This window comes from Orcinus orca, chromosome 14, assembly GCF_937001465.1.
Source record: "Orcinus orca chromosome 14, mOrcOrc1.1, whole genome shotgun sequence".
Taxonomy (NCBI): Eukaryota; Metazoa; Chordata; class Mammalia; order Artiodactyla; family Delphinidae; genus Orcinus; species Orcinus orca.
The window spans coordinates 14,660,943-14,688,224 of NC_064572.1; the positions used below are offsets into that span (position 1 = coordinate 14,660,943).

The 27,282-nt window shown below is 37.2% G+C and overlaps 1 protein-coding gene across 1 annotated transcript in view; it reads left to right on the forward strand.

Moving 5' to 3' along the window:
* RYR2 (ryanodine receptor 2) overlaps window positions 1–27,282 on the forward strand; it is a 517,690-nt gene that overhangs the window by 422,759 nt on the left and 67,649 nt on the right. The window contains exons 79-83 of the mRNA XM_049697219.1: window positions 7,127–7,180; window positions 17,016–17,115; window positions 18,387–18,466; window positions 22,762–22,838; window positions 23,668–23,741. Of these exons, the coding sequence (XP_049553176.1) occupies window positions 7,127–7,180; window positions 17,016–17,115; window positions 18,387–18,466; window positions 22,762–22,838; window positions 23,668–23,741 (385 nt within the window). The remainder of the gene's footprint in view (window positions 1–7,126; window positions 7,181–17,015; window positions 17,116–18,386; window positions 18,467–22,761; window positions 22,839–23,667; window positions 23,742–27,282) is intronic.

A 27,282-nucleotide genomic window follows, 5' to 3' on the forward strand; every position in this document is an offset into this window, starting at 1 on the left:
AAGGTAGAGGGTGATAAATATCTATATAGAATTGTGAGGTTGAAGGGGGATTATTTTTGCCTATTTGCCTTTTTTTTAACTTTTTAAAAATAGATTTGAACATGCTTCTGTTCTGGTGGGAAGGACCCAAAAGAGTAGTCAAGGGAATAATTTGTGGAGTGAGGCTTTGAGTAGGTGGGAGCAGAGCAGCAGGACAGCTTACAGAGCATAAGAGAAAAGTCGTGGCTTTCCAGCTTTCTTTTAAACCGTAACCCACGGTCAGAAATGCATTTACCAAGTCTATTTATAGAAACATAAAAACAGATACCTTGAAAGAAAATCATCATGAAATTATACTTGTACTGTGAGCAGTGCAGTCTGATATTTTCTATTCTATTTAAATAAAAGTTGTTTGAGATCATGATTCACTAAATAGATTTCACGTCCAGTTAATGGGTTGAAATCCACAGTTTAAAAAACATGAAAACAACCTAAATATCAGTCGACAGATAAATGGTTAAAGAATATGAATTCTATATATATGCAATGGAAAACTACTCGGCCATGAAAAAGAATGAAATCAGGCCATTTGTAGCAACATGGATGGACCTAGAAATTATCGTACTAAGTGAAGTAAGTCAGAAAGAGAGAAATACCATATGGTATTGCTTACATGTGGAATCTAAAATATGACACAGAGAACTTATCTACAAAACAAACATAGACAACAGACTCGTGGTTGCCAAGGGGGTGGGAGGGGATGGATTTGGAGGTTGGGATTAGAAGATGCAAACTATTATGTGTATGTATACCTGAATCACTTTGCTGTGTACCAGAAACTAACACAACATTGTAAATCAGCTATACTTCAATAAAATAGATATTAAAAAAAACACTAGGTTAAAAGATTAAAGAGGAAGGATATTTCCTTCTGTGGAAATTAGGACTGAGTATTGACTGGAAACTAAAATAGAATTCCCAGGCAGTGTGGAAAGCCTGATCGATGTCGTTTTTCATGAATTTGGACAGTACCAGTCTTCTGGTTGTGTGGCTTTTCTCTAGCAGTTCCCAGAACCAAGTGCAGATTCAGAGAAGGTAGGAAGTTAGATTTGTCAAGGATAAGGATTTTTGCCAGACTGTTGTTGAAGGACAGGGGATCACAGGGGTTTTGTGTATCGCTCTGAGAGTGGCTGAGGCATTGGATCTTGGATTCTAACTAGGATAAATAAGGAAATGAGGAAAGAAGGAGCTGATAAGTAAGGAGATTGTAAAGGAGTCCATGGACTGTTGTCCTCGCAGTTGAAGAAGCAGTGAGCAAGTGGGCTAAAAAGGGAGAAGCTCCTGTTTTGAGAGTAGGAGATTCCTGATGGTTCAGGTTCTTCCTTGTGACTGGAGCAGAAGCAGCCTCTGCATGTGTCCTGGTTGAACCCTGAAGTTTCATCTCTTGATAAGTGATCAAATATTTGATGATGCTTTTTCTCAAGATTCTCCCTTCATAATTAAATAATCTTGTTCCTTTTATTGTTTAATGTGCCCCAGGAATGCTAAGCTTCCATTACTCAGTTCATTCTTCTCTCAATCATCTAGCAATATGTGCCCCCCAGAAATTACTTGAACACAGTGTGCTGGCTGTGAGTTCACCTGTGTAGTGCACACTGGGACTTTATCCTCGCTTATTCTGCCTTGGAATTCTATATATTTACAATAAATTGTAAGAATTCACTGGGTTTTTGGCAGCCAGATTACGTTTTTGTCAAGAGCTTGCATGTTCACCTAAATTCCATGTCATTTATGAATTCCTTCTGAGGTTTACCTCACATACCTGTATTTTGGCAGTTGATATACTCTTTAGTTAAGTATAAGTCATCGTTTCTCTAATTAGAGTTATACCATTATCCAAGGCCAAAAAAATTTTTCTTTAATAAATTTATTTATTTTTGGCTTTGTTGGGTCTTCGTTGCCGCGCACAGGCTTCCTCTCTAGTTGTGGTGAGCGGGGGCTACTCTTCGTTGCGGTGCATGGGCTTCTCACTGCGGTGGCTTCTCTTGTGGAGCTCGGGCTCTAGGCATGTGGGCTTCGGTAGTTGTGGCACGCGGGCTTGGTTGTTGTGGCTCGCGGACTCTAGTGCGCAGGCTCAGTAGTTGTGGCACACGGGCTTAGCTGCTCCACGGAATGTGAGATCTTCCTGGACCAGGGATCAAACCCATGTCCCCTGAACTAGCAGGCAGATTCTTAACCACTGCGCTACCAGGGAAGTCCCAAGGCCAAAATACTTTTAAAGTTCATTTCTCTCATCCAGTGTTAAATATTTCTTTCCATTTATGTTAACCACAAACCCGTAAGTGTGCTTTCCCTGTGTTTATCTAAGTTGCTAGTTTTGATGATTGATACCAAACTTTTTAGTAAGTAGTTTTTGGAGGCTGCCTTTCTTCACTTTGACAGTCTGCATCCCAGGAGTCTGAAACTTTCTCTTGGTCTTCATGGTTTCTCAGAGTTTACCAGTGGTCATTTTACATTCACATATGATTATTTTTGCCCTGAATCTTGACACTTGAACTCTGTTCAAGAGACTTATGTCTTCCTTTTCCATTTGCAGGACTTTATGAAGGCAACATTTACATATTAGTTGGTTTTTGTTTTCAGTTTTCATTTTCCATAGGAGCCCAGAATTGGGTTAATCAGAGCTCTGGATTCATGATACACTCTCATCATTGGTCCGTTACATTATGGGCTACCTTTATTCAAAGTAGTTACTTAGTAGTTTCTAATAATATAGAAACTGCTCATAAACTCACCACTCACAAGAAAAGCTAAGACCTTGATAATAACCCTACCTGTAATCATACGGTCCTCTCCATTAACCCATACGCTGCCTCCCCACACAAGGAAATCATCCTCCTGTAGCCCATGTTCAGGATAACCTTGCTTTCCTTTTATATAGTATACATTAGTTATATGAATTTATTAATACATATATTACATATATACATGTGTGTTACGTATATAATTACATATTTTTGAGATTTTACTTGTTTTAACTTTTAAAAGGGCAGTATGCTATATGTAATCTTTTGGTACTTACTTGTTTTACTTACTATTGTTTTCTAAGATTTATTTCTACTCTTGTGTGTGCTGGAGATCATTTGATTTGACTATTACATTCCATTGTGCAACTACACCATAGCTTATCCATTTACTTTTTTGTTGGTAGCCTTTTGCGTTGAATCTATGTTTTTGCTGACGTGAAAAAAGGGTTTGAAATGCCTATTCTTATTCATGTCCAAAAGTCAAGGGTCATAGGGTATATGAATATTCAACTTAAGGAGAAGATGCCAAACTGTTTTCCAAAGTCATTGCATTAAATCACATTCCTCCCTGCAATGTTTAAGAGAGATTCTGATGATCTACATCTTCTCCAATATTTGATATTTTATGTTTTATTAATTTTTGTCAACCAGGTGGGTGTAATATAGCATTTCATTGGGGTCTTAATGTTCATTTCTCTTGGCAAGGTAACTTTCATATTTAAAAATCACTTCTCTTTGGTGGTTAAGTCTGAAGCAAACGGCTGATGAGTAGTTCTGCCTTTTCTCTCTATTATTATTATTAAAGTTTCTGCTGTAAATCATGTACTTTCTGTTCCTTGTTCTTCAGCCGCTCCGCAGCATGTGGGATCTTCCTGGACCGGGGGCACGAACCCGTGTCCCCTGCATCGGCAGGCGGACTCTCAACCACTGCGCCGCCAGGGAAGCCCACATCTTTGTATTTTTTGAGCCCCACTTTATTTTAACCCTTAGGTTAATTGTTTTCCTGCTTATCTTTCCAACCCCTTCCTTACATCATATATATCTCCTCTTTTGAGCATCTTAGAGAATTTGCAGTGCATCCACATTGGTTTGCTGTTGCCCCTTCCTTTTGTCCTCATTGTGGTCACTCATGCTTGATTCTCAGAATATCTCTGTACTCATCATCCCTTCTGGGCTGTCTGAAGCTGTTCTGTTCTAAGGGAATGGTTTTACCAATTTAAATAAGATAACCATGTGGAAGTATCTAGAATGATACTGTCATAAATTAAACACTCAATAATGTTTTCAGTCTTTTGAGTTTCTGGCTAAGGAAGGAAAATGTTTCCTCTTCTTTCTCTTATAACTTACTGAAAGGTACACATTAAGTTATACCTAGTGTTTCGTTCTTTGCTGGTTAAAATGATAAAATGCCAGGATCACTTTCTTATGAGATTTCTCTTTTCTATCTCACCAAAAACTTAGTTTTAAATCCATCCTGAAAGTTTCTTTTTGCTTCCTCTGTCTTCTGAGGAGTGACTGCAATCAGAAAGGCAACTGAAGAACGTATGACATACACTTGTTTTGCAGAATGAAATTTCCAGCGGATAGTGGCAAGGTGAAGTGCCCCAGTTACTGCTTCATGAATTCTCCTTGCCAGTTTTGAGTTTTGATCCAGATATCTGAATGTCTGAAGTATCGTCTGTTTCGGTCTTCTCTAATTTTTTGCTTCTAAATTCTCTATTTCATGCTTCTGCCCCTTTATGTATGGGTTTTATTCACTTTTTTCCTTCCTGGAGTACGATATCACTCTTCCTTGCCTAGAATTGATCCTTTTGATCCAGAAAGTTAAGTCCTGTGTTGCAGGACCATCTAATAGATCCTACTGTTTACTTAGCATTATCACACAAATTGCGTGGATGCAGTTTGCTATTGAAAAACGTTGTGTCCTATGCCTGTAAATCCCTCTGTTTCTGGTCAGTACATTAAAAAGTGCTAGACATCCTCTATAGTTTTCTTGTGGTCCCAGCATGCCCCATGGCAATCAGGACAAGTTTAAAGTGGTTTATGGGTTTATTGAATTTTGTCAGATAGGTCTCCAAATAGATTCAGGTTTAATAGGTTTTTTTAAAAATCAAAATTTTAACTTCATTAGAAGAGAATCTCACTAAATTTTCTTAGGAAAGTTTTAGAAAACAGTTTAAGGTATTTTGTTTCGAAATAATTCTTTGTAAAAAATATCTTGTCAGAGGCTTCCTAGGTGGTCCAGTGGTTAAGACTGTACTTCCACTGCAGGGGGCACGGGTTTGATCTGTGGTCACGGAACTAAGATTCCACATGCCACGCGGCCAAAAAAAATGTGTGTGTGTATATTTATATATATATATATGTGTGTGTGTGTGTGTGTGTGTGTCAGCGTGTCAGCTAGAGCTCTAAATTCCTTTACATAAAAGCAAACATATCATATGAATTTTATAGCTTAAAAGCATATCATTATAACTCAAAATGCCAACTTTTCTAAATGTATTCTTCAACTCAAACCTTGTTCCCAGTATTTCTGAAGGTAATGAAATTTGTATAGGAGATGATGTGTTTCAGAAAATGTGTAACTTTATATTCTTAAGAGACATTTTGTATTGGTATTCTAATTTGATTAGATAGTTATCATGCTTGTTACTTGATAAAATCCCTAGTTTCACTCCTAATTTATAATGCATGTGAAGGAAGCATTATGTAGGTAATCTAAAAGGAGCAGCTCAGCCAGAATTCCTCTGCACTCAACATTATACATACAATATTTATGGAGGGTTACAGATTTGCCTTCCAGACATGTTTTGCTAAACTTCTCATGTGTATTTATTTTCAAAATCCTGGTTAACTGTTAACACGGGAGTCAAGGTGACATTAACATATAGTCAAAAAGTTCCTGCACTCTGAATGAATAATTAACATCTTGGATTTTGTGGTGAAACATACTATTTAGCAACTTTTCCATGTAGTGAAATTGTCACAGGTCTGTGTCCCCTTATTTTCTCCTTTGCAAACCATGTCCACATTCTCCTGAAACGGAGAGGGCAATGCTCAGTACATGTTTGTTGAATGAATGAAAGAATGTAACAAACCTTTTAGCATTTATCACTGAGTCTGATAGAAGGATCACATTTTGTACCCTGGCTCCCATTTCTACTTCACGTATGTACTCAAAGTACTGTGAATCATTGAGTTAAAAGTATTTTTCTGATTTGTAAGTTATATTTAACCACTTCTTCCATGAGCTTCATGGATACGCTGAGTGTTTACCAACCATAAAAAAAATCCTTAGAAGGGTTGCAGTAATCTAACTTAGAAGAGCGTTAGGTTCTTCCTAGCACAGGTATTGGCTGATGACCTGCTTCCTTTGGTCAACACGATACTCCTAGTACCAAACCATGATAATAATAGCAATTGAGATTTATTCAAAGCTTATTGTTTTTCAGGTACTTGTTCCTAAGTGGCAAACAATTTCCATATATTAATTCATGTGATTCTCTCAGGAACACGGTTACTTTTTTTATTATTTCCACTTTAAATATGAGGAAGCGGAGACCCAGAGAGGGAAAGGAACTTGCCCGAGACTAAACAGCTCATACATGCAGCATCAGGATTTGAACCAGGCACTCTGTATCCTCAGGCCATGTTCCTAACCACCAAACAGCTCTGCTTCCTTAGCAAGCAAAATTTTCAGCTGTGGGAATTAGATAAGAATACATGCACAGCTCCTTTACCATTTCTGGGAAAATAACTCAAAATAATGAAATTGTCTGTTTTATCATTTTTCTGTGAAAGAATAATCTTGGTAGCACTTGGAATTTTACTTTCCTCCTTTGGACCAAATACAATAAAAAATGAACTTAACAACAACAAGAAAAAGATGACAAGATTCACTTTAAGTAATGGACACTGCTTTCTTTTAATTTTAGTTCATAGTTATTAAATGTATCTGTATTAACACATTGTAATGGAAGCACAAAAAAGGAGAAAACAGTGATCCTTGTTTTTAAGGCTTGTAACTTGATTTGCACAAGGAAAATGCATGAATAAGTAGTATGTGTAATGTGATACAGACCTCATAAATATCTCCATGGTATATATAAAATTGGTAATTTAGCATTTTAATTTTGTATATGCACAGTATAATTTTCTTTTAGGCCACAGATTCATTGATCATGTCATCTAAGCTTATTATATAAATGTACATATTTAAACAATATTGATGATAAACTAACACAAATGATTCAGTATTCTGTGCTAAATTCTTTTATATTTTCTGCCTCAACATATTCTTATCCTGTTGACCTTTTCAAAATTTTTTTTACATGTATCAGAGTTGTCATGACGAGGAAGACGATGATGGGGAAGAGGAAGTGAAGAGTTTTGAAGTAAGATGAATCTTTCTGTATTTGTTTTTTGTCTACGTTGAAACATTGTTTCATAGCTTATAACTGACATTTATGTTTCTTGCTTCATGGCTTATTGCAGCTTATTGTGTCAAGGAACTGCATGTCAGAAGCTGGATGGACAAATTTGAGTCCTAACATTTGCTGAAGTTAAGACCAAGGAACATAGACTAGTTAAAGAATCTAAAACCCATATGTTCAGAATGAGTGTTCCTGAGAGCCCTCAGAGATAAGGTTGCTTTAAATTGTTCTCATCTCAGTGAATGATGTGATCTGAAATTTCCGACAGACGTGGCAGAAAAATGTTTATGGAAGAGCAACATGACATCAAGTTTCTCATTAAACCCTTGGTTTGATTTTTTTTTTTTCTAAATCGAAGAAGCCTTAAAGATTTAGCCTCTTTTGACTTCTGCCCAATTAGGTCACTCATTCCCTGTACATATGTAGGTGGTGGCACACAGTGCAGTTTGCTTGCATGAGGCAGGATTGCATATATTCCTAGGGCTATGTTCTATTTTATGATTATTTCCTCAAACCTTCTCAGATCTTACATTTCCGTATAATTCGAAATACTGCTCAATATTCATTAGCCAAAGGGAAAGTCAATATTATTTTCCCCCTTTGCTTAGGCTGCACTTTTGCTTTTTATAAGAAAGACCAGCTGTTGCCAACTACCCTCTCCTTATTTATTGGTTCTTTTTTTTTTGGAATTTTCAAAAAGAAATTAAATGGAAGGAAATGGATTAGACTTTTTTTTTTTTTTTTTTTTGCTGCTATTAATTTACATGTCTGCTTTGAGCTAGAAGTCTGGAAATATATTAGTAGCCAGCTGTTAAGTCTTTAATTAAAGTGGACCCACAAAAAAGTGGTAGGTGAGGAGTAGATATTGAGTAGTGCCCCTTTCAGGAATAATTGGATGTGAGCATCTCTGCAGCATTGCATTGAAGTCATTGTGTAAAAAAATACCAAATCAAACTAATTTGGGAATGACCCATGACTATTGCTGGCTGAGAAAAATGCCTTAAGGTTAATTTCCTGGATGACACTATAATCTTTTCTAATGTATGTGTATTTCTAGTCTCAAATCCATCTTCATTGATAAGAAACTGAGCTAAATTAGAATGAGCTGTGCGCAGCAGATAATACTATTTTTCTGACGTGCACACCATTTATGGTCTGTCGGTTGTCTTCCGAGCAATTGTTTATTGCTATTTTGCTTCTTGTCTTCATCCTTCCTTAAGGTCACAGGATCCCAACGCAGCAAGGTAAAACTATATATATATGTGTATTTGTCTGGGTCTGAGTTTCAGTTTCTTGTGACATTTACCTTTGTTAGACCCAACATCTTGGATTCTTTTTTGTAAAAAAGAAAAAAAAAAAAGTCTTGTGATCTTTCTACCAAGTTTGTAGCTCCAATGCAGTTTGTCTCTTCAGTATCCCTTCCTTGACCTAGGTTTATTCTTCTTGCAATTTAAATGACTCATAATTTGAAATTTTATCCTCTGTGTTGACTTTGAGCTGTGTACTATGCTGAGATGAAAGAGTCCACCCTTTCGGTGATTAAATTTTAGCTGGTGACTTTTCAGTGCAACGTTTCATGCCTCATCTCTCTTGAGGGTTTTTATACCAGTCTTATTACTAGAAAAGAGATACAATACATGGCATTGCTGGTGGGATTGGAAATAATCTTCTTTTCTGTTGTGCTAGTAATTGGAGAGGATATTCCATGATTTCAGTGTTAATTTAGCATTTCCATATAGTGAAGAACTAGATGACTCTTTCTGTCTCTGAGTATTCTGAAGAGCTAAGTACCTGGAAAATTTGCTAAGAGAAAACATTTTGGTCTAGAATCACAAAAATTTTCCTTTCATATGAACCCTGTTAAGCTTACGTTTTATTTTCATGCGACTATTTAGTTGGAAAATCGATCATAAACATCCCAGGAAAAAAATACCTATAACGACTTTATTTAAAGAAAAGAGAAAGCTTTTCTGTTTTTAAGTGTAAAGTGTTCTTTTTTGCCTTCTGCTTTAAAAAGTGAAATATTTTCTGTTAAGATGAATTTAGAATGTCATAAAGAATCTACGTAGAAGGAACAAATTATAATGTTTTTAACTCACTATTATATTTGGAGGACTATATTGTTCTCATTTTAAAATTTGAGTTCATGCAGATGTGATCAGGTTTAGCTCTAACCAGATGGATATAATTTAATGGCATATAATGGGCATAACAGTTAATTATAGATTATGGGTTTAAGTCAGTCGTTATAATGGGCGTGATCCTAATTTGCTGGATTTAGAATTCCTGTGACTTGTTGAGGGTTGAAAGCATAAAGGGACTTCCTAACATCCACCAAGATTTGATTTCACGGATAGCCCTGAAATTCATTCCCAAGAATATTGATTTAGACGGAGACATTAGAAAGGTTCCCTATTCAGAAAAGAAGTCTGGGAGTACCTAGTAGTGGAATCGTAGCCTGTACAGTGTAGGATTCAGGTCATACTGAGAACAAGAAATCGGGAGACGTACGGCGCCCCGCCTGGGAGAATGGGCTACATGCCTTGGATTTAGGATGGTGGGAGAGAAGTTCACCTAATGGTGAAACCTGGTAATTAATCCCCCCAAAAAGGAGGTAGAGACCAGCCGGTGTGACTGTCCCAGAAAGAGACAGGATTTTAGAGTTGCCAGTGGTGCCACATACTCGTACGCATAACACAACAGAAGAGATTTGGGACTTTTCACTTCTTAGCCAGTGTTTGACTGACTCGCCGTGTGATTTCTATACTATAACTCATCACTTATGCCTAATCTGTGGAATAGTCCATTTGCAAAATACACACTCTGTGAGTAAACAATATGAACTCTGCCCAAGCCGAAGAATGAGGCTGTGTTTTTAGAGCTGACAGAGAACCAATCACCTGCAGAGAGGGTTTTGTCTGAGGTTGGCCCTGTGATGACAGCAACACCACTGAAAAATTGGACTAGACAACTGGATTATTGCTTTCTCTTTATAAATTTAGTAATGGACCAGACTTTTTACATTGAGATGTCTGGTTGTTTAACGTTATTTAGTATAGTCTAAATAGTGGAATTTTTCATCTAAGTTATAATGAATTTGAAAGGTCGCTTGGCAGTTTCAATAATTCTTAAAACAAATTATGTTAAATAAAGTTTGGAATAACATAGTGCGCTAATTGAATTTTATCCCTATAACTGGCTGATTATTAATATTTGCTGTACTTTCCACTTAAATTATCTATAAGAATATTGAGAAGAAGAAAGAAGTAGATATAAAAAGGTAGCATTATAAAGAAAATCTCCATGAGGAGTAACATAAATAAAGCTCAAAAAACATGGAAAACAGGGAGTGGAGGCTAAAATGCCTAGTATTTACCAGCTCTTCTTCCATCACATGTATGTTTTACTGACATGATCCTGTTAAAACTTGCCTGATTTAAGTTGATAATTTAATTCCCAGCTTCATCTATTTATATGTATATTTACCTACAACTACTTATTTGAAAATTTAATTGCATATTTAGTTAGTAATTATATATAACTCTTTTTAGACTTGAGACTACTTCAATATTAAAACTATGAAAACGGACAGTTAAATATTATAAAGAGGCCAATATTAATTGAAAGGGAAGAAACATTTTAGCAATTACCCAAAATGTTAATTACTACAGTGGATTACTTTATTCGGCTTTGAGCTTTTCAGAAGCCAAAACAAATAATAACAAAGTAATATTTCAAGTTGAATGACTTTTCTGAGCACGATCTCACGTAGAACAAGAAAGAGCTTTGGTACCACAGTAGACCACATTTTAAAATGATGATTTTGCAAGACATATAGCAACATTCTTCTGATGGTTGCTTCTCCTACTGCCATTCTTCCAAATCTGAGGGTGCAACGTTCAATGATAATATTCCACACAAAAGCTTTCATTGAATTAAGTACTTTAATATAGATTTACTACTTATGGAAAAACCTAAATTAATGACGGTGAAGCTTAAGTAAATCTAGAGGAATGGACTGTTAACTCGCCTTCTAGACCATCTTTCTCAACTATTAAGCAAGTTGCATCATCCTTTGGCAAATGCCCAGTTTCTACTTCACAGATGAATTCTCTGGTGAGTCCCTGAGGTGCTATCATTCTGTCCTACTGATTAAAGAGAACTTCTTGTGTCTTAAATGCCAAATATGCCTGTGAAAGAGTTGATATTTTGTTATAAAAATTTAGGAGACTAACCTATGACATCATACCCACTAAGTACTCAGGCCAATACCCAGCTCATATTCCAAAGTATGTACCATGAGGTGTGAAAGAATTCATTTAGGTCTAAAATGTCTTAAAAGACTGATGTTACATAGCTCTACACACTGATAAAAGCACTTTTGTCTGGCCCCTCCAATGATCTAAATTTTTTTTTTTTTTTGCGGTACGCGGGCCTCTCACTGCTGTGGCCTCTCCCGTTGCGGAGCACAGGCTCCGGACGCCCAGGCTCAGCGGCCGTGGCTCACGGGCCCAGCCGCTCCGCGGCCTGTGGGATCTTCCCGGACCGGGGCACGAACCTGTGTCCCCTGCATCGGCAGGCGGACTCTCAACCACTGCACCACCAGGGAAGCCCCCAATGATCTAAATTTGAATATATTCAATTTTTTGTAATTCTACAAGAATGAATTGGCTATAAGATGTTCCCTCTCCAATAGCTACATAATTTGATCTTTGAATGGGCTTATTTACTTGTGTTCATAGGAACACACCAATTTAGATTAGCAGGGCTTCCTGAATCTTACCAAAGAGAACGATTAAATATGAAAAAATTGAAGATAAAGCTACGGATATAAAACATTGAAACAATTATCTCTTTTATCAAGAAAATTTACACTTCTTTAGTTTCTACTGTGGAAGCTCTATGGTGTCAAAATATGGACCCTAGAGTGTTGAGTTGCTTGTCATACTGTTGAATCATAGAGGGGAGAGGGGGAAGGAATTTTCATGGCCAGTGTTCTCCAATACTCATGCTTATTGCTGCAATCTGCCAACTGCATTTTTATATACTGAAATTGTTGATCTACAGTAATACCCTCCTGTCTTAGCCCACGTTCCCTAGAAAACAGAGCAAAGAGGTTATTTGCTAACACTCTACTGGGGTTGGAGGTGTTAAAATCTCAGGGGAGTAAGAGTGAGGGAGAACGAGAACTGATACAGGGAAGCAGAGAGAATGCAGTAATGCATTCTTGAGCTGACCAGCTAACCACAACTAACCAGCCATACAGCTAGTTGCTAGATTGTGTTGGATGCCCCTGGAGAGGCTATATGCATACTGGAACAGCACCTCCTGGGGAGCAACGAGGAACACTTTATCTGCTGGTTTCCTCCCACCTCCTATCTCTTATTGGTTACAGGGTGTTAATTTCTTCATACTTCCTGCTGATATTAACCAGCTCTTCCAGGTGACCCCTGGGGAAGCCAGAGCCAGCTTGGGTCCAGCCTGCCAAGTGTCCAGGCACTGCAGTCTCTCCATTTGCATCAGCATGTGGTTTCCTTAGACAGTGGTAGTGGTGATAAGAGCCAGCTTTCGTAAGCACAGTAATGGTGCAAAAGCCATTTCTGGGGCCACTGTACTTAAGAAGCAAGGCAAGTCGCTAAGACTTGGAGAGAAGGGGGTTCAGTGTGGGCTGGAGTACTGGTCCTGATACAAGGAAAATTCCCCAAAGCACAGACCTCTGTATTGTGTATGGTAATTTATGCATATGAATGTGTAGACCTAAATAGCATGTGAGTATGTAGACAACACATATTTAAACATATAATGGTACATTTTTGACATGCACAGTAATTTGACTGCATGTGCTATTGTTTGTAAAAATAATCCCAGTGGAGATTGACATATACACACTGCTATATTTAAAATAGATAACCAACAAGGACATACTGTATACACAGGGAGCTCTGCTCAATAATCTGTAATAACCTAAATGGGAAAAGAATTTGTAAAAGAATAGATACATGTATGTGTATAACTGAATCTCTTAGCTGTACACCTAAAACCAACACAACATTGTTAATCAACTATACTCCAACATAAAATAAAAATTAAAAAAAATAATCCCAGTTGAAGCTTATGCTTGGCCACATTATTTACAGAAAATGGGATCCAGCAGAGTCAGTAAGAGCACAGACACTCAAATAGACCAGCTGTGTTTGCATCCCAGCTCCACCATATGGCTGTATGATCTTAAGCCTCAATTCTCCTATCTATAAAATGGGACTAATTAAGGTCTCTATTGCATAGGATTGTGATGAGGATTAAATTAGTTAATGTATATAATCCACTCAGAACATTGCCTATCACATAACAAACTCTGTAAGTATTTGCTATTATCATTACATTTCATCAATTTCACTTCCTTACTGAAATCAAGTCAGAGAAGCCCAATGAGAGGAAATCTTTTATCATAATGAGCACAGAACCTCCCAAGGCAGGACACCTGAGTTCTCATCTGGGTGCTAACCAGGTGACCTTCAGCAGGTCACATTTAATTACCCTGTACCTCAGCCTTTTCATCTTTGAACTGAAAGCTTTGAACTGGATGTTCTCAGGGGGTAATATCCACCTTTAAACCTGTCTGATTTGCTGTTTTTGAGTAAGTTCATTTTTCAGGGCAATTTCATAACTCTTCTAAGTGCATAAGTACCGATCAGAAGCTTGCAAATGTTCATTACTTCTGATCTTTTGTGAAGGGGTGAAAAAGAAAATAAACTCCATGCTTTTTTAGTATAGGAATGTCACAATGAAAATGATTTGTAGAAAATAATGTCTAGCTTCTGCCCATGTATCTCTACCTTTTCCTCATTTGGTATTTAAAATATCACACAATCATACATAATACAGTTAGATGAAGAAAAAAAAGTGTTGAGGGATGAAAAGCATTTAGGGACACAAAGTAGAGCCTTCCAAGAATGTGATTAATCCAGAAACCCATGCCACAGAGTCTTGCTAATTTGCTGCAGGTTGTCAGTACTAGTGATTCCGAGGTTTCTAGGAGTCTACATAAAATCGTATAAATGTAAAAGTTTCCTATATCAATAGAATACTGAGACAGTCTTCCTGTTTGGGAGAAACAACAATTCCTGAAGGATTTTTCCCTTTGTAACCTTGGAATAATTTAAAGACTAAACTACAGGTTGAAGGTATAGTGTTATATTTAAGAACCTTCAGCAATTCAAGCGGAATTTGGAGTGCGGCAGGGCGAGGAACGCTACTTTTAAAAAGGTCCTTTAAAAAGTACTTTCAAGGTGCTGTTTCCCTGAATAAGATACTTTTAAAAAGATCTGTCTCCAATTTGCTTAGAAAAGCTAATCTGCAGTATATTTGAAATGAAAGAATTTTTTTCTTTCCACATAATCCGTCATTTTATTGCCTGAAAACTTTCTAGTTTCACTTTTAAAGTTTTACTTTTTTATGTCGTGATAAACTTTCCAAGGAAAGATTAAATTATATACCCAGAAGCAGTTTTCAAAGGGGACAAGAAAGTACAAAAAGAAATAACATTAAAGATGTTCTGAAGAGAGGGCTTCCAACAAAGAAATTCAAAAGAGTGGTCAACCTGATCCCTCTTTATGAAATACGATTTTCCTGCCTCTAGATCAGAGTGTGTTTTTTTGCTCACTATTTTTTCTTCAAATGTTTCATATCATCTCCCCCAAAATATTATTATTGAAATTTAGATGTTACATAAGGAAAATTAGCGTGATCTTTGCTCAGGGAGTTTACTTTGTAAAGAAGGCAATTTGATATCCTGTGTTTCTTGGTCCTCCTGAGGTCTGTCCATCATGAGTGATTTCAGTTACTGAAGAGGATACTGGGACCTTGGAATCTATTGTGCAGGTTGTTCTGCCAGATCTTTGAGCTGGTCTCCCTACTTTTGGAGCACAAATGGCGAAGGGTTTCTGTATTTGTTTTTCCTCAAGAATATATGGCATGCTGCCATGTTCCATCTTCTTTGGATTTCCTGATGACTATCTTTCTATGTTGTATTGTGTCAATAGAAGAATCATTCTTTCTAACTCCTTTGCCTCTTTAGTTGATGAAAATAATAGCACAGTTCCTTAAGACAGTAATTTCTTATCAGTTTTACCGGACAGCTCTTTCACGAAGGGAGTTGGTTAAGCTAGGAAGTAAAAGTTCCAGAAATAGCTCTGGCAACGGGAGGAAAGTCAAAGATTGTTGGGTCTAAAAGGAAGAATCAAATGTTGCTCCCTAATTTTAAACAGCACCTGAAGAGCAGACGAAAGGGTCTTCTTTCAGTTTTCCTGAAACTCTGTTGTAATGACAATATAGTTTTGTGTGTCTGTGTGGTTTTGTTTTCGTTTTGTTTTTGACTTCACAGGAAGAGGTTTAAACATGAAGGCAAACCTTTTAGATGTTAGCATGGCTACGTATAAAGCAAAGCTGCCTTTTTTTTTTTCTTTCTTTTTTCTGCTTCCATTTAGGCCTATCACATAATTTAAGAAAAAATAAAAATTTAACCACAGGAGCTCTAACTATAGTGTGAAAAAAAACCCTGATCAATTTTGTTTTCGCAGCACGATATTATCAAAGATTTAAGAGACAAATTTGCCAGCCTCGGCGAGAACTCTCTGGTAACAGCATAAATGTCTGTGTTGGTTGCTTTTGATTTAAAGGTTTCTTTTTTCATTTGTTTGAGCCCATTTCTTTTACCCCCTCCTTTTAGTTTATGTTCTTTTTCATATTCTGTAACTAGCAAGCCTTCATTTTTTAAACCTCTTCCATCTTCCAGTGTCTATTTTCCGTACTTTGGATGGAAAGTTTATGGCAGCAAAGCTGTCACTCTGGCTACCTCTGCTGCAGCTCTTCCTGCTCTTAGGTCATATATGTTTTGGCCGTTGTGTTTATGGACATGATACTAATTGACTGTTTCATGTCCCATTGACTAAGCTTCTCTACCACGCCATTTGATGGACGCGCTGTCATAGTGCTCTATGCAACTTTCATTCTGCAACTTATACTGCTTGGTTCCGTCTCAATTCTCCAGCGAACTGGATAGCTCAAGTGAATGATCCTACCAGTCTTGAACTTGCTGTGCCTTTATATTTTATTTTGATTTCCTTCTGTATGTGTTCAGTGGTAGTTTAAGTGGAAAAGAACAAACTCTAGCCATTGCTCTAGCAGTACCATGCAGTATCGTTTATTACCACCAGAGAATACAAAATATAAAGGCACATTGCTTCTTTTATTCTTTGGGAGGGGACTGGGGAGATCTGTTATCATATGTCCACTACTTAGTTGAAGCCTACCTTTTTATCCATATCAGCTTTCAATTTTGCTTAAACTCCAACACGTCCTCAGTTAATGTTTTTCTGTCATTCAGTGATGACTTACAACTCGAGCCATTTGCTGAGCAGTATCAAGTTATGACCATGACTTGGGAGATGATTAAACACGTGACAAACTGATGCACGAATGTATCATTCAGAAAGTGCCAGTTTCAGTGATGAAGTACAGTACTTCAAAAGTATGATACAGGCTTTGGACTAATCCAGTCATGATAATTGAGAAAATTCATCCTGATAAATCAGTACCAAAAGTCTATCACAAGAAATATAAAGGGAAAACCAAGAGTTGACTATGTTAACATCTGTTGGATAGCATTGTTGGTGTTGAAATGGTCCATAATGTTGGCATAGAGCCCATACATGAAGAGATGACTGAAAATGTGGTTTATAGAAAGCTGCTCTGCTTAGTGATAGCTGCAACATAAATGGTTGGGATTTGTGTTCAGGAAAAAGAAATGGAAAAGCAAAAGCTTCTGTACCAACAAGCCAGGCTCCACGACCGCGGTGCAGCTGAGATGGTGCTGCAGACCATCAGTGCCAGCAAAGGTGAGGCTCCTGGCTCTACCTCGGAAGGGCCGATTCTGTAGATTTCCCCTTTACTCCTAGGAGCGCTCTTACGTAAAGTCTACCGATTTATTTAGTCCCTGAATTTCTTGTTCATGACTAGGTCAGGTGACTTGACAAATGCCGCCTCTCTTACAAAGTTCGATGTTGATTTTTCTTTTTAAATCAGAATCTTACTAAAAGATTTTTTATTTCTGTTCGTTAAGTTTTGGAAATTATATTGGGACACAACTCTACCAAACTGATTATGTGAATCAGAGGTGGGCAAATGTTTTCTGATAGAGGCCAGATAGTAAATATGTTCGGCTTTGTGAGCCATTGGGGCCTCTGTGGCATCTCTTCAACTCCGCCAGAGTGGCATGAAAGTAGCTAGAGACAATACGTGAATAAATGGTGTGGTCATGTTCCAATAAAACTTTATTTACGAAAACAGGTGCCAAGCTGGACTCGGCCCTCGGGGCCCTTGATATAAATGTTTAGATTTTTTAAGTGAGTCATTTTTAGTAATTCAAGTACTGTTGCATTTTTCAGTAGCCAGCCAGTGCAAGCTGATTTTTCTTACATTGGTAATACCTTCTTTGTGAAAACTAGTTACTGTAATTTTAATGGAATGAAAAAGTAATGGTGGTTATTAAGCACCCCTCTCCAAATATAGGGATTATTTCATTTCTAAGATAAGTGGAGGCGACTAATGTAAAAATAAAACATAATATGCTAAATTATAGACAACTGGTTGGATTTGAAATTTTGTTATTATTATTCAAATAACTTAAAATTGTGACTAGTCACCCTAATAAAGCAAGGCTATAAACGTATTAAGATAAAAGTGATGAAATGGAGATTTTAAAAGTTGTTCAAACATACTGTTCTTGAGGGAGGAGGGAGAATATTTTAAGTAGCTCATATTCATTTCAGTATTATTTTAATACACATGATTTGTTTTGAATTTTAATAATTTTAGGTGTCAGTATTTCAAAATCAATTGTTTCTTCCTGTTCGTTTTCTCTGTGTTCTCATATAGTTTCAATCATAGACATATTACACAGAACTTAGTAAAAACATTGATGGCAAAATATGCATTATGACTCTTAATTTTTTTGTTGTTGTTGTTATTTGAGTCAGTCTGTCCCTCTCCACCATGACATAGGTTTGTAGGAGGTGAATAATGACTTTAAAAATGCACATTTTGAGATAGAATTGGTTAATGTAGCAGGTGAAGTGATAGAAGGATCACAATAGTTTGTATTTTTAAGGTGAAACTGGACCCATGGTGGCTGCTACTTTGAAACTCGGAATTGCTATCTTAAATGGCGGGAACTCTACAGTACAGCAGGTATGTCATTGAGCCTTTCACATAATGTGCTTTTCGAAGAGATGGACCGTATAGTCATCCTGTTGAACTATTTTAGTCATCCTAAAAGAACTATTAGTTGTACATTAGTTGTACTTTTTTGTTTTCATTTTCTATGTAAAGTATGCCTTTATTTTATGGTCATCTTGTCCCAGTATCCAAATATCTCCCAGGTAGCACAATAAACACCCCTTCTAGGTAGCACAACAAATAACAACGCTGGTTAGAAGTCTGAAGTCATGTCATACGGTGTCATCATTTGCAATGCTGCATTTCATGTGAATAAGTTGGCGTAAAGCAGCTCGTTTGTTTTAATAGTGAAAAATAAATACCCTTACCTAGGGAGCCTAGTTTGGTAACATGTTTTATAGTGTTATATCTCCTAAAAATTGACTCTTAAGATTTTGTTGTATATTTGGTACAAAGCTGGCTTCTAGGTTAATGTGTAAACAGAATGCATTGTTAAGAATTTTTCTAGTTGTAATTCTTTCTATTCTCCTAAGATATGAGAAAATCACTTCCCAACCAAGTTCTGTAATGATGTTCTGTTTAAAAGTTAGACATTATCTGGACGGGGATTTTGCTAACTTCAACCAGTTATGACAAAGGATGCAATCTCCATATCCAACTGAAGGCCAAGGTCTGTTGAGCTTGTTAGAATAAGAGTATTTGAGTGACTTTCTGCAGATCACAAATGCTGGAGAGGGTGTGGAGAAAAGGGAACCCTCCTATACTGGTGGTGGGAATGTAAGTTGGCATAACCACTATGGAGAACAGAATGGAGGTTCCTCAGAAAACTAAAAATAGAACTACCATATGACCCAGCAATCCCACTCCAGGGGCATATACCCAGACAAAACTATAATTCAAAAAGATACATGCATCCCTGTGTTCATAGCACCACTATTCACAATAGCCAAGACATGGAAGCAACCTAAATGTCCGTCAACAGATGAATGGATAACGAAGATGTGGCACATATATAAAATGGAATATTACTCAGCCATAAAAAAGAATGAAATAATGCCATTTGCAGCAACATGGATGGACTTAGAGATTATCATACTGAGTGAAGTAAGTCAGAAAGAGAAAGACAAATACCATATGGTATCACTTATATTTGGAATCTAAAATAGGACACAAATAAACCTATCTATCAAACAGAAACAGACTCATAGACATGGAGAATAGACTTGTGGTTGCCAAGGGGGAAGAGGTGGGTGGGGAAGGGAAGGACTGGGAGCTGGGGGTTAGCAGATGCAAACTATTATCTATAGACGGATAAGCAACAAGGTCCTACTGTACAGCACAGGGAACTATATTCAGTATCCTGTGATAATGGAAAAGAATATGAAAAAAGAATATATATATATATATATATACACACACACACACACACACACACATATACTGAGTCCCTTTGCTGTATAGCAGAAATTAACACAACATTGTAAAGCAACTATACTTCACTAAAGAAAAAAAGAGTATTTGAGTGACTTAAAAAAGGACTGTCACAGGTGTGTACTGCATACCTCTGGGGATAACATTCACATGGCCAACAGTGTGGCTCTGAGCTCAGAAAAAATCCTTATGCTCATTGGAGAACAACAAACCACAACATAATATAAGCATCAGGTTGTGTTATTCTAAAACTATAATGTCTCTTATTTTTGTATCTTGGCTTCTGTATGAGAAAGCACGGTTGAACAGGGAACTAGTAACTGTTTATTTCTTGGGTAAGTTTTAGTCAAGCAGGTAAAGGGCTACCCTCATTGAAGGAAAGGAAGGCAAATGAGAACTTTAGAATGTTTGACTTCAAGTTGCTGTGAACCTCAGAACCACTACAGTGGCACAAAGCTAGGAATAGGCTCCTAGAAACCTTTGAGTCTAAGAAAAGAAAAGCAGAGAAAATTTGAAGGTTTCTTTTGGGTTAGTAAAGGTTGTTGCGGAGCACAGGCTCTGGACGCGCAGCCTCAGCAGCCATGGCTCACGGGCCCAGCCACTCCGCGGCACGTGGGATCTTCCCAGACCGGGGCACGAACCCGTGTCCCCTGCATCGGCAGGCGGACTTTCAACCACTGCGCCACCAGGGAAGCCCCATCAAATTGTATATTTTTTTCTGTAAATATAATCACTACATGTTAGTACTGGAAGAGAACGTAGACATAACCTAAGCAAGGGTTGTTAGCTTTTTATTGCCTCTGACAGTTCGTTGAAATCTCTGGCCTCCTCTCGGTGTAATGTTTATAAGTGCACAAATTAAAATTCCATAGATTGAAAAGGAAACCAAGTATATTGAAATGTGTTTATCAAAATATTATAAAATAGGTTTTCGATAAAGTAATATGTTTCTTTATGAACTCATTAAATAAAAGATCTAGTAGTTGGTCTAATAATTTTTGAGAAGAAAAGACGTGTCTAAATATTTTTAAATATCTACAACAGCTGTAATGTGATATGAAAATATCTGAAATCTTTATTGGTGACAAAATCGTAGCTACTACTAATCCTCCTAGTGTTTGTTGCTTAGATTACTGGTTGAAAGGAATGCTAAATTTCAGTTAGAAGTTAGTAAAAATAAAGGTGAATTTTCTCCCATCCAATTTACAGATTTTCTTTTTTGATTTCCATAGTAAATGACTACATGACTTTTTTAAAAAAAGGAAAAATAAAGAAAACCAACCTAATCTCGCCACAATACTTATAAATAAATAATTTCCCTTGACTTATGTATTGCTTCAAAAGACCTTAATCGTATAGTATATATATTCAGAAATCCATGGAGACAAAAGGAACCTTGAGAGACCATGTAATAAATGTACTCATCGTCTGTACAGATCTTTTCTTTTTTCTTTAAACCTTCAGATATATATTCCACCACTCCCCTTTGATCCTGTAACCCACATTCATTTTGTTTTAAAAGGCCAATGATTAATAAGCGCTTCATGTTTTATTAGACCAATAAGTTATCACACACCCACCCCAAAATGGCTGTGCGTGTTTGTGTGTCTGTGTGTGTCTGTGCATGTGTAGGTGTATGCATATATGTGTGTATATATATATACACACACAAATATATATACACTGTGTATGTGTATACAGCCTTCACATATTTAGTTTTATATTACCTTTAACTCTCTGATTTCTGGAAAAAGAGTACTACCAATATTTTGACTGCTTAGCTGAGCCCTATCTAGATAGCTCTGATAGTAGGAATTAATCCCTTCTATTTAAGATTCAGAGAAGAACAGTATCTTTATTTTCTTAAAACCTTTGGTGTGCCTGTCATCTTATCATCTTGTATGTACTTTTTTTTTTTAATTGGGGTATCGTTGCTTTACAATGTTGTGTTAGTTTCTGCTGTACCATGAAATGAATCAGCTATATGTATACATAGATCCCCTCCCTCTTGGACCTCCCCACCCCCCATCCCACCCCCTAGGTCACACCGAGCTGAGCTCCCGGTGCTATATAGCAGGTTTCCACCAGCTGTCCATTTTACACATGGCAGTGCTCGTACGTCAATCCCAATCTCCCGGTTCTCCCTCCCGCCCTGCCTCGTGTCCACATGTCCATTCTCTACGTCTTCCTCTCTATTCCTGCCCTGCACATAGTACTTCTTATTTGAAACCTCCAGCACACTGTATCTACCTTCAAAGTAGCAAGTGGGAGCCATGCATTGCTTTAGCATTTTTTACATTTGTGTTTAACCAAAATGTTGACCACAGAATCTGGACATCATTCTGAGAAAAGAGGAGAAAAATTAATAGTCACATGATTCCCACCAGTCCTTGGGTTTAGAGACCATGGTAATGGAAACTGAATTTCTGTCTGTAACATTAGCATATGGTAATCAGAGCTCTCGGATTGGAATGCTGTTTAAGGAAGTCACTTTTGTAATGAAACCTGTGAATAGCAGACAGGTGGGCCTTCTTCCCGGTAAACTTGAACTAAGTTTCTGAATCTCCAGATACTTACAGAGTGACATGAAGAGAATTAAGAGTATGATTTCCCCCTGATATTCATGCTGCCTATGGTGTTTTATAAAGCAGCTCCCTTGTTCCAAGCCATGTGTATGTCCTGCTGCACTTAGAAATGTGCAAGTCTCTTGCTGTGACATGCTTATCACTATTTCATGGTCAAGGTGACGTTCGTCATGTTTGTATGCACTGGATATTTTTTATCTTTATTTCAGAATCAAAGGATGTTTTTATTTCTTATTTAACAAAACACGAGATTTGTGTTCAGTGACCCTGTGGTTTCTCTATCTACCGTAGAAAATGCTTGACTATCTCAAGGAGAAAAAGGATGTGGGGTTCTTTCAGAGCCTTGCTGGCCTGATGCAGTCATGCAGGTAAGCACATGCTTCATGCAGGTAAGCACGTGCTTTTCTTGCTTTGGTTCCACTCAGTGGTTGTACCTTTTAAAGTACTTGTTACTTTGTAAGTACATTACTGACAGCACATACACAGAAGAATTTTTAATGATCAAACACACTTTTAAGTGGGACAAAAGTGTGGAAGTGTCTTATGTTCTATCTTGCTGTTAGGTGTTAGTAATGTTTTAATTACTAATTGTTCCACATTAATAATGTCTTAATATAGTCTACCCTGCGCTTAAATAGGAACCTTGGAGAATTAATGTGTATTCTGCTTACTTGGAAATGAGTAGTGTATGATTTTTAAAAGACAAAAAACAAAATTCTTTTTCATTTTATCTGGGGGCCGTTAGACCAGTTCTCATCTGCCCTAAATGAATGAGCCTTAACCATGATCATCATGACCATGTTCATCATTTTCTGTTTTTTACAGTCTTTGAAATCATTCAGACAGCATTTGACTGAGGAACCTGCCACATACTTAATGTTATTATTCCAACTGGAGAAACATGATCATTCTAATTATATTTCAGTATGTCTGCTAACTTTGTAATGTTCTCCCAAAGTTGAAACCCATCAATGCCATATGCTTGACTTTCACATGGATCATTTCAGTGTGGACCCTGGAGAGAAACTAGTCTGGTACTAGGAAAATATGGTTGGTAGGCATTGAGTCAGTGTATGTTTTCAGTAAGTGATAACATTTGGTTCACGTTTCACGATACACAGTTTTTAGACATTTGCTCTCCTGAAGAAAGAAAACGTTCTGTTAGGCCTCTAAATGTTTTCTTCCCTGTTATTGCAGTGTCCTTGACCTAAACGCATTTGAGCGACAAAACAAAGCTGAAGGACTTGGGATGGTGACCGAGGAAGGATCAGGTATTGATCACTTAAATTAAAAGCATCACGTGTCCTCACTTCTTCCCTGAAATTACAGAGAGATACAAGGTTATCTTTAAATAGACACAATGCTTATGTGACTCATTTAAAAGTTCATAGTTAGACACCCATGCAGGTCACACCCAAAACCCAATCTTCCATGTTGGTCATTGATTCCTTTTTATTCCAGATCTACTGTCAGTGGTCTTTCCCCTAGTTGGGTAGTAAATAAATATCCCTTATTAGAGAATTATCTATAAAATTCTAAACCACATGGATGAGCCACATTAGAAAATGTTTGACTTTCTTTGGCCACTTTAGCAAACTGTCAGGCTTTCAAATTCTTCTATCTCCTTAGGACAGTGATGCTTTCAGATCCTTCAGTCCACCACTAGTCTTACTATCTCCTCCCTTTTAGCCCAGTAATCCTTCTATCTCATATATCCATGTCTTTGCAAGTCCAAATTGTTGAATGAAATAAAGAGTAATTTTTGTGTTTAAATAACTGATCACTTAATTTACATGTGCATGAAAATAATGACTCACCGATTCTTAGAGCTTTTCTCTCTATAAATAGATGTATGAACTAGAAAATTTAGCACACAGTGCATTTAAAGCAGAAATAACTATTGTTGCACATCCGTTTTGGTATTTATTAAGAAGAAAGTATCTTCACTATTTTTGGTTTTGATTTGTTTTTATTCTTTTGCGTTTGATTTTTAAATTAATTTAGTTTGAGTAAGGCCCTGTGTGTTTATCTGTTTCTGTTTGTTTGGTCTGGTTTGGAGTTGTCATCTTATCAATGTATTAGTTTTGGAACATTGGGTCTTCTATAAAACTAATCTTATTGCAAAAAATAAATTTTCTCCCCTCTGCCATTTGTAGTCTGCTTGCCTTTCTGAAATATTTTAGAATTAACTAATCTCTCTAATTATCTCTGTATATTTTTCTTCTCACAATAGGAAAAAAATTAGCTGCATTTTTCTTCCGGTATTTTAAAGATTATCATTTATACATATGCTAACACTGCTGCTTCTGTCTATATCACCTGTGTGATTTTATTTTCTGCTTGGCATTTGAACGTATAGGTTCAGTAATCAAGTATTCGTCACACGGTTATTTAATTGGGTTAGCTACCTTCAAGAAAAATCACCAGCAGAATTCTGAACTTACTTAGGTTTTTTGAAAATGGACATCAAGCCACATGTCTTCATTACTAACCTTTGTGTCGACAGTTAACAACACCTGGCCTTGAGGGGCCCATCTGGAGAACTCAGAGCCATGACAAATCCCAGCTCCCATTAACTGCATGCCTCTAATGTCTCACAGAAGTCCTGGGCATTTTCCAGCTGGAAAGTGCCTAAAAATGAGTCAGTTCTCTATCCAAAGTCTGACTTCCCTGTCATGGAATTAGAAATCAATTTCATTTTCCCCTGCAGTTTTTAGCTAATGTACCAGAGGCTCTAAACACAATTCCATTCATCATTCTGAATCACTCGTTACATCAGCTCCCCACGAAGAAATAGTGACCACCCAGGTTTATTTTACTGGGCCTCCTAGCCACTGTCAACCAGATACAGATGAGAATAACATTTGTGAGTCCCAAATCGGAAATAACTGATGAGAGTGACCATCCTAATGTGAGAATTAGTTCTGTCTCTCAATGTGAGGTTGGCTTGATTAGTTTACTCTTTTTAAAGACACACACAAAAATAATTGCCCAAATTGATTAACACATTTTCTATTTTATTTCCTTACAAACAGCAAAGCAAAAACAAACTCTCAACTTCTTTCTTTTTCCCCATTTCCTTTTCTTTCGACTACCGTCAATGTACTATTCTCCCTTCCTCAGTCATCACTCATGAGCGTGGTAATTATTAAAAATGAACTGCCTTTTCTTCATTTGCTCCTTTATTTGTTGTTAGCTTTGTGTACAGTCTTGATAGTGACAGTTTTTGTGCATTTTTTCCTTTTATAGACCCTTTTAACAAGTAGATTGTTTACTTCCCATCATTATGCCTCCTTTTCCTTTTAAAACTTATATATCAAGCTTTCCTTTTTTTTTTTTCTCATCCTATGAGGATGTGCAGCTATTAACATATTAGACCTGAAGGGGCAACAAGCATTTAAATGATGGTTTTAGATTTGTTTGGTTCTGTTCTTTCATTTAAAAAAAGTTCTGGTGGACCCAGTGTTTGCAGCTGTTGTGTAAATGAATGAATGTGTGCAAGAGTCTCCCTGTGGCATTTCTGTCTTGGACATACTGTGGCTTTATGGCTGTACCAAGTGGTGCACGGGAAAATCAGTGCCGATCCAGTGTGTGCTATGAATGGCTGAGTCTCATCTTAGCCATTGGGCTCTGCTACTTCCCTTCCAAGTATTGAGAGATCTGTAGAGTTTTTCTCTATTCTTTGAAAATATCACACATTAAAAACCTTCTACCATAAAAACAAATTTTCATTCTTGAGACCGAATTTAAAGAACTGTAGAAACAGTAGCCAATGTTCACTCTTCAAGCTAGGATAATAACAAAGATGGCACTGGTGTTGCAAAGTAGTCTCCAAAAGACATGACATACGATGGTAATAAAGAAGGGATGAGATTTTTTGAATGGTACCTAGTATGTCAACAGGGCTTCAGAGATTAAGTTGTGCTTTCTGAATACACACCGTTGCCTTCACCAAAATATCTTTCAGGAGAATATGCAGTGACCACTCATTCGCTGTAATGAATGGTACACTATTTCCCAGATTGAGAACACCTATACTGACTCTATCTTTTGCCATACTTTTAAAATTTCTGTTACACGACCATTCTTTTAAGCTTCTGCAACTATTAAGAGTTTGTACTCTCAAAGGAGAAAGGACATTGGGCATCCCTGTTGAAAAACAGAAAAGGCTGAAAAATCTAAATCTGTTAGTGATATCCTTGCTTCAGAGCTTAAGGCTTGTGCAGTATAGGCTCAGGACTGAGAAAATAATCTGATAGATCTAAATCTGCATCCTAACCAATTATCTTTATTAAGCTCAATCTCTTCCCGATGATGATAAAAGGACCATAAATTATATTGCCATGGAAAATGTATAACTTGAATACATGAACTTTTTCATACCCGCAACTTTCCCATGAGGTATTTTTCCTATTTTATAAATAAGGAGAGTGAGGGAGAGAAAGATAACATGGCTTGTCCAGGGTCACACAGCGAAGTGGCAGGGTCAAGGCTGAAATGCAGGCATTCTTCCTGTCTTTAATTTGCCCATTCCACATGCCTTCTCCCTTCCCCCCATCCTTCAGTAGTCTTTGGGGGGCTTATTTTGTGTCCAGCATGTTGGCTTAGGTAGAATTGTTGGTCCCTTAATGTAATGTCTCCTTTCAAAGACACCCATCTATTGCCGATTTTTGCATCCACCGTTGAAGTTTTAATATCACTTTTAAGCTTTTTATGGTTACACATGACATTCTTCATCTGGTGTTGAGATACCATTAGGGAATATGTGCTTCTTTAAGCTTTGTATACAGCTGTCCCTCTGTATCCATGAGG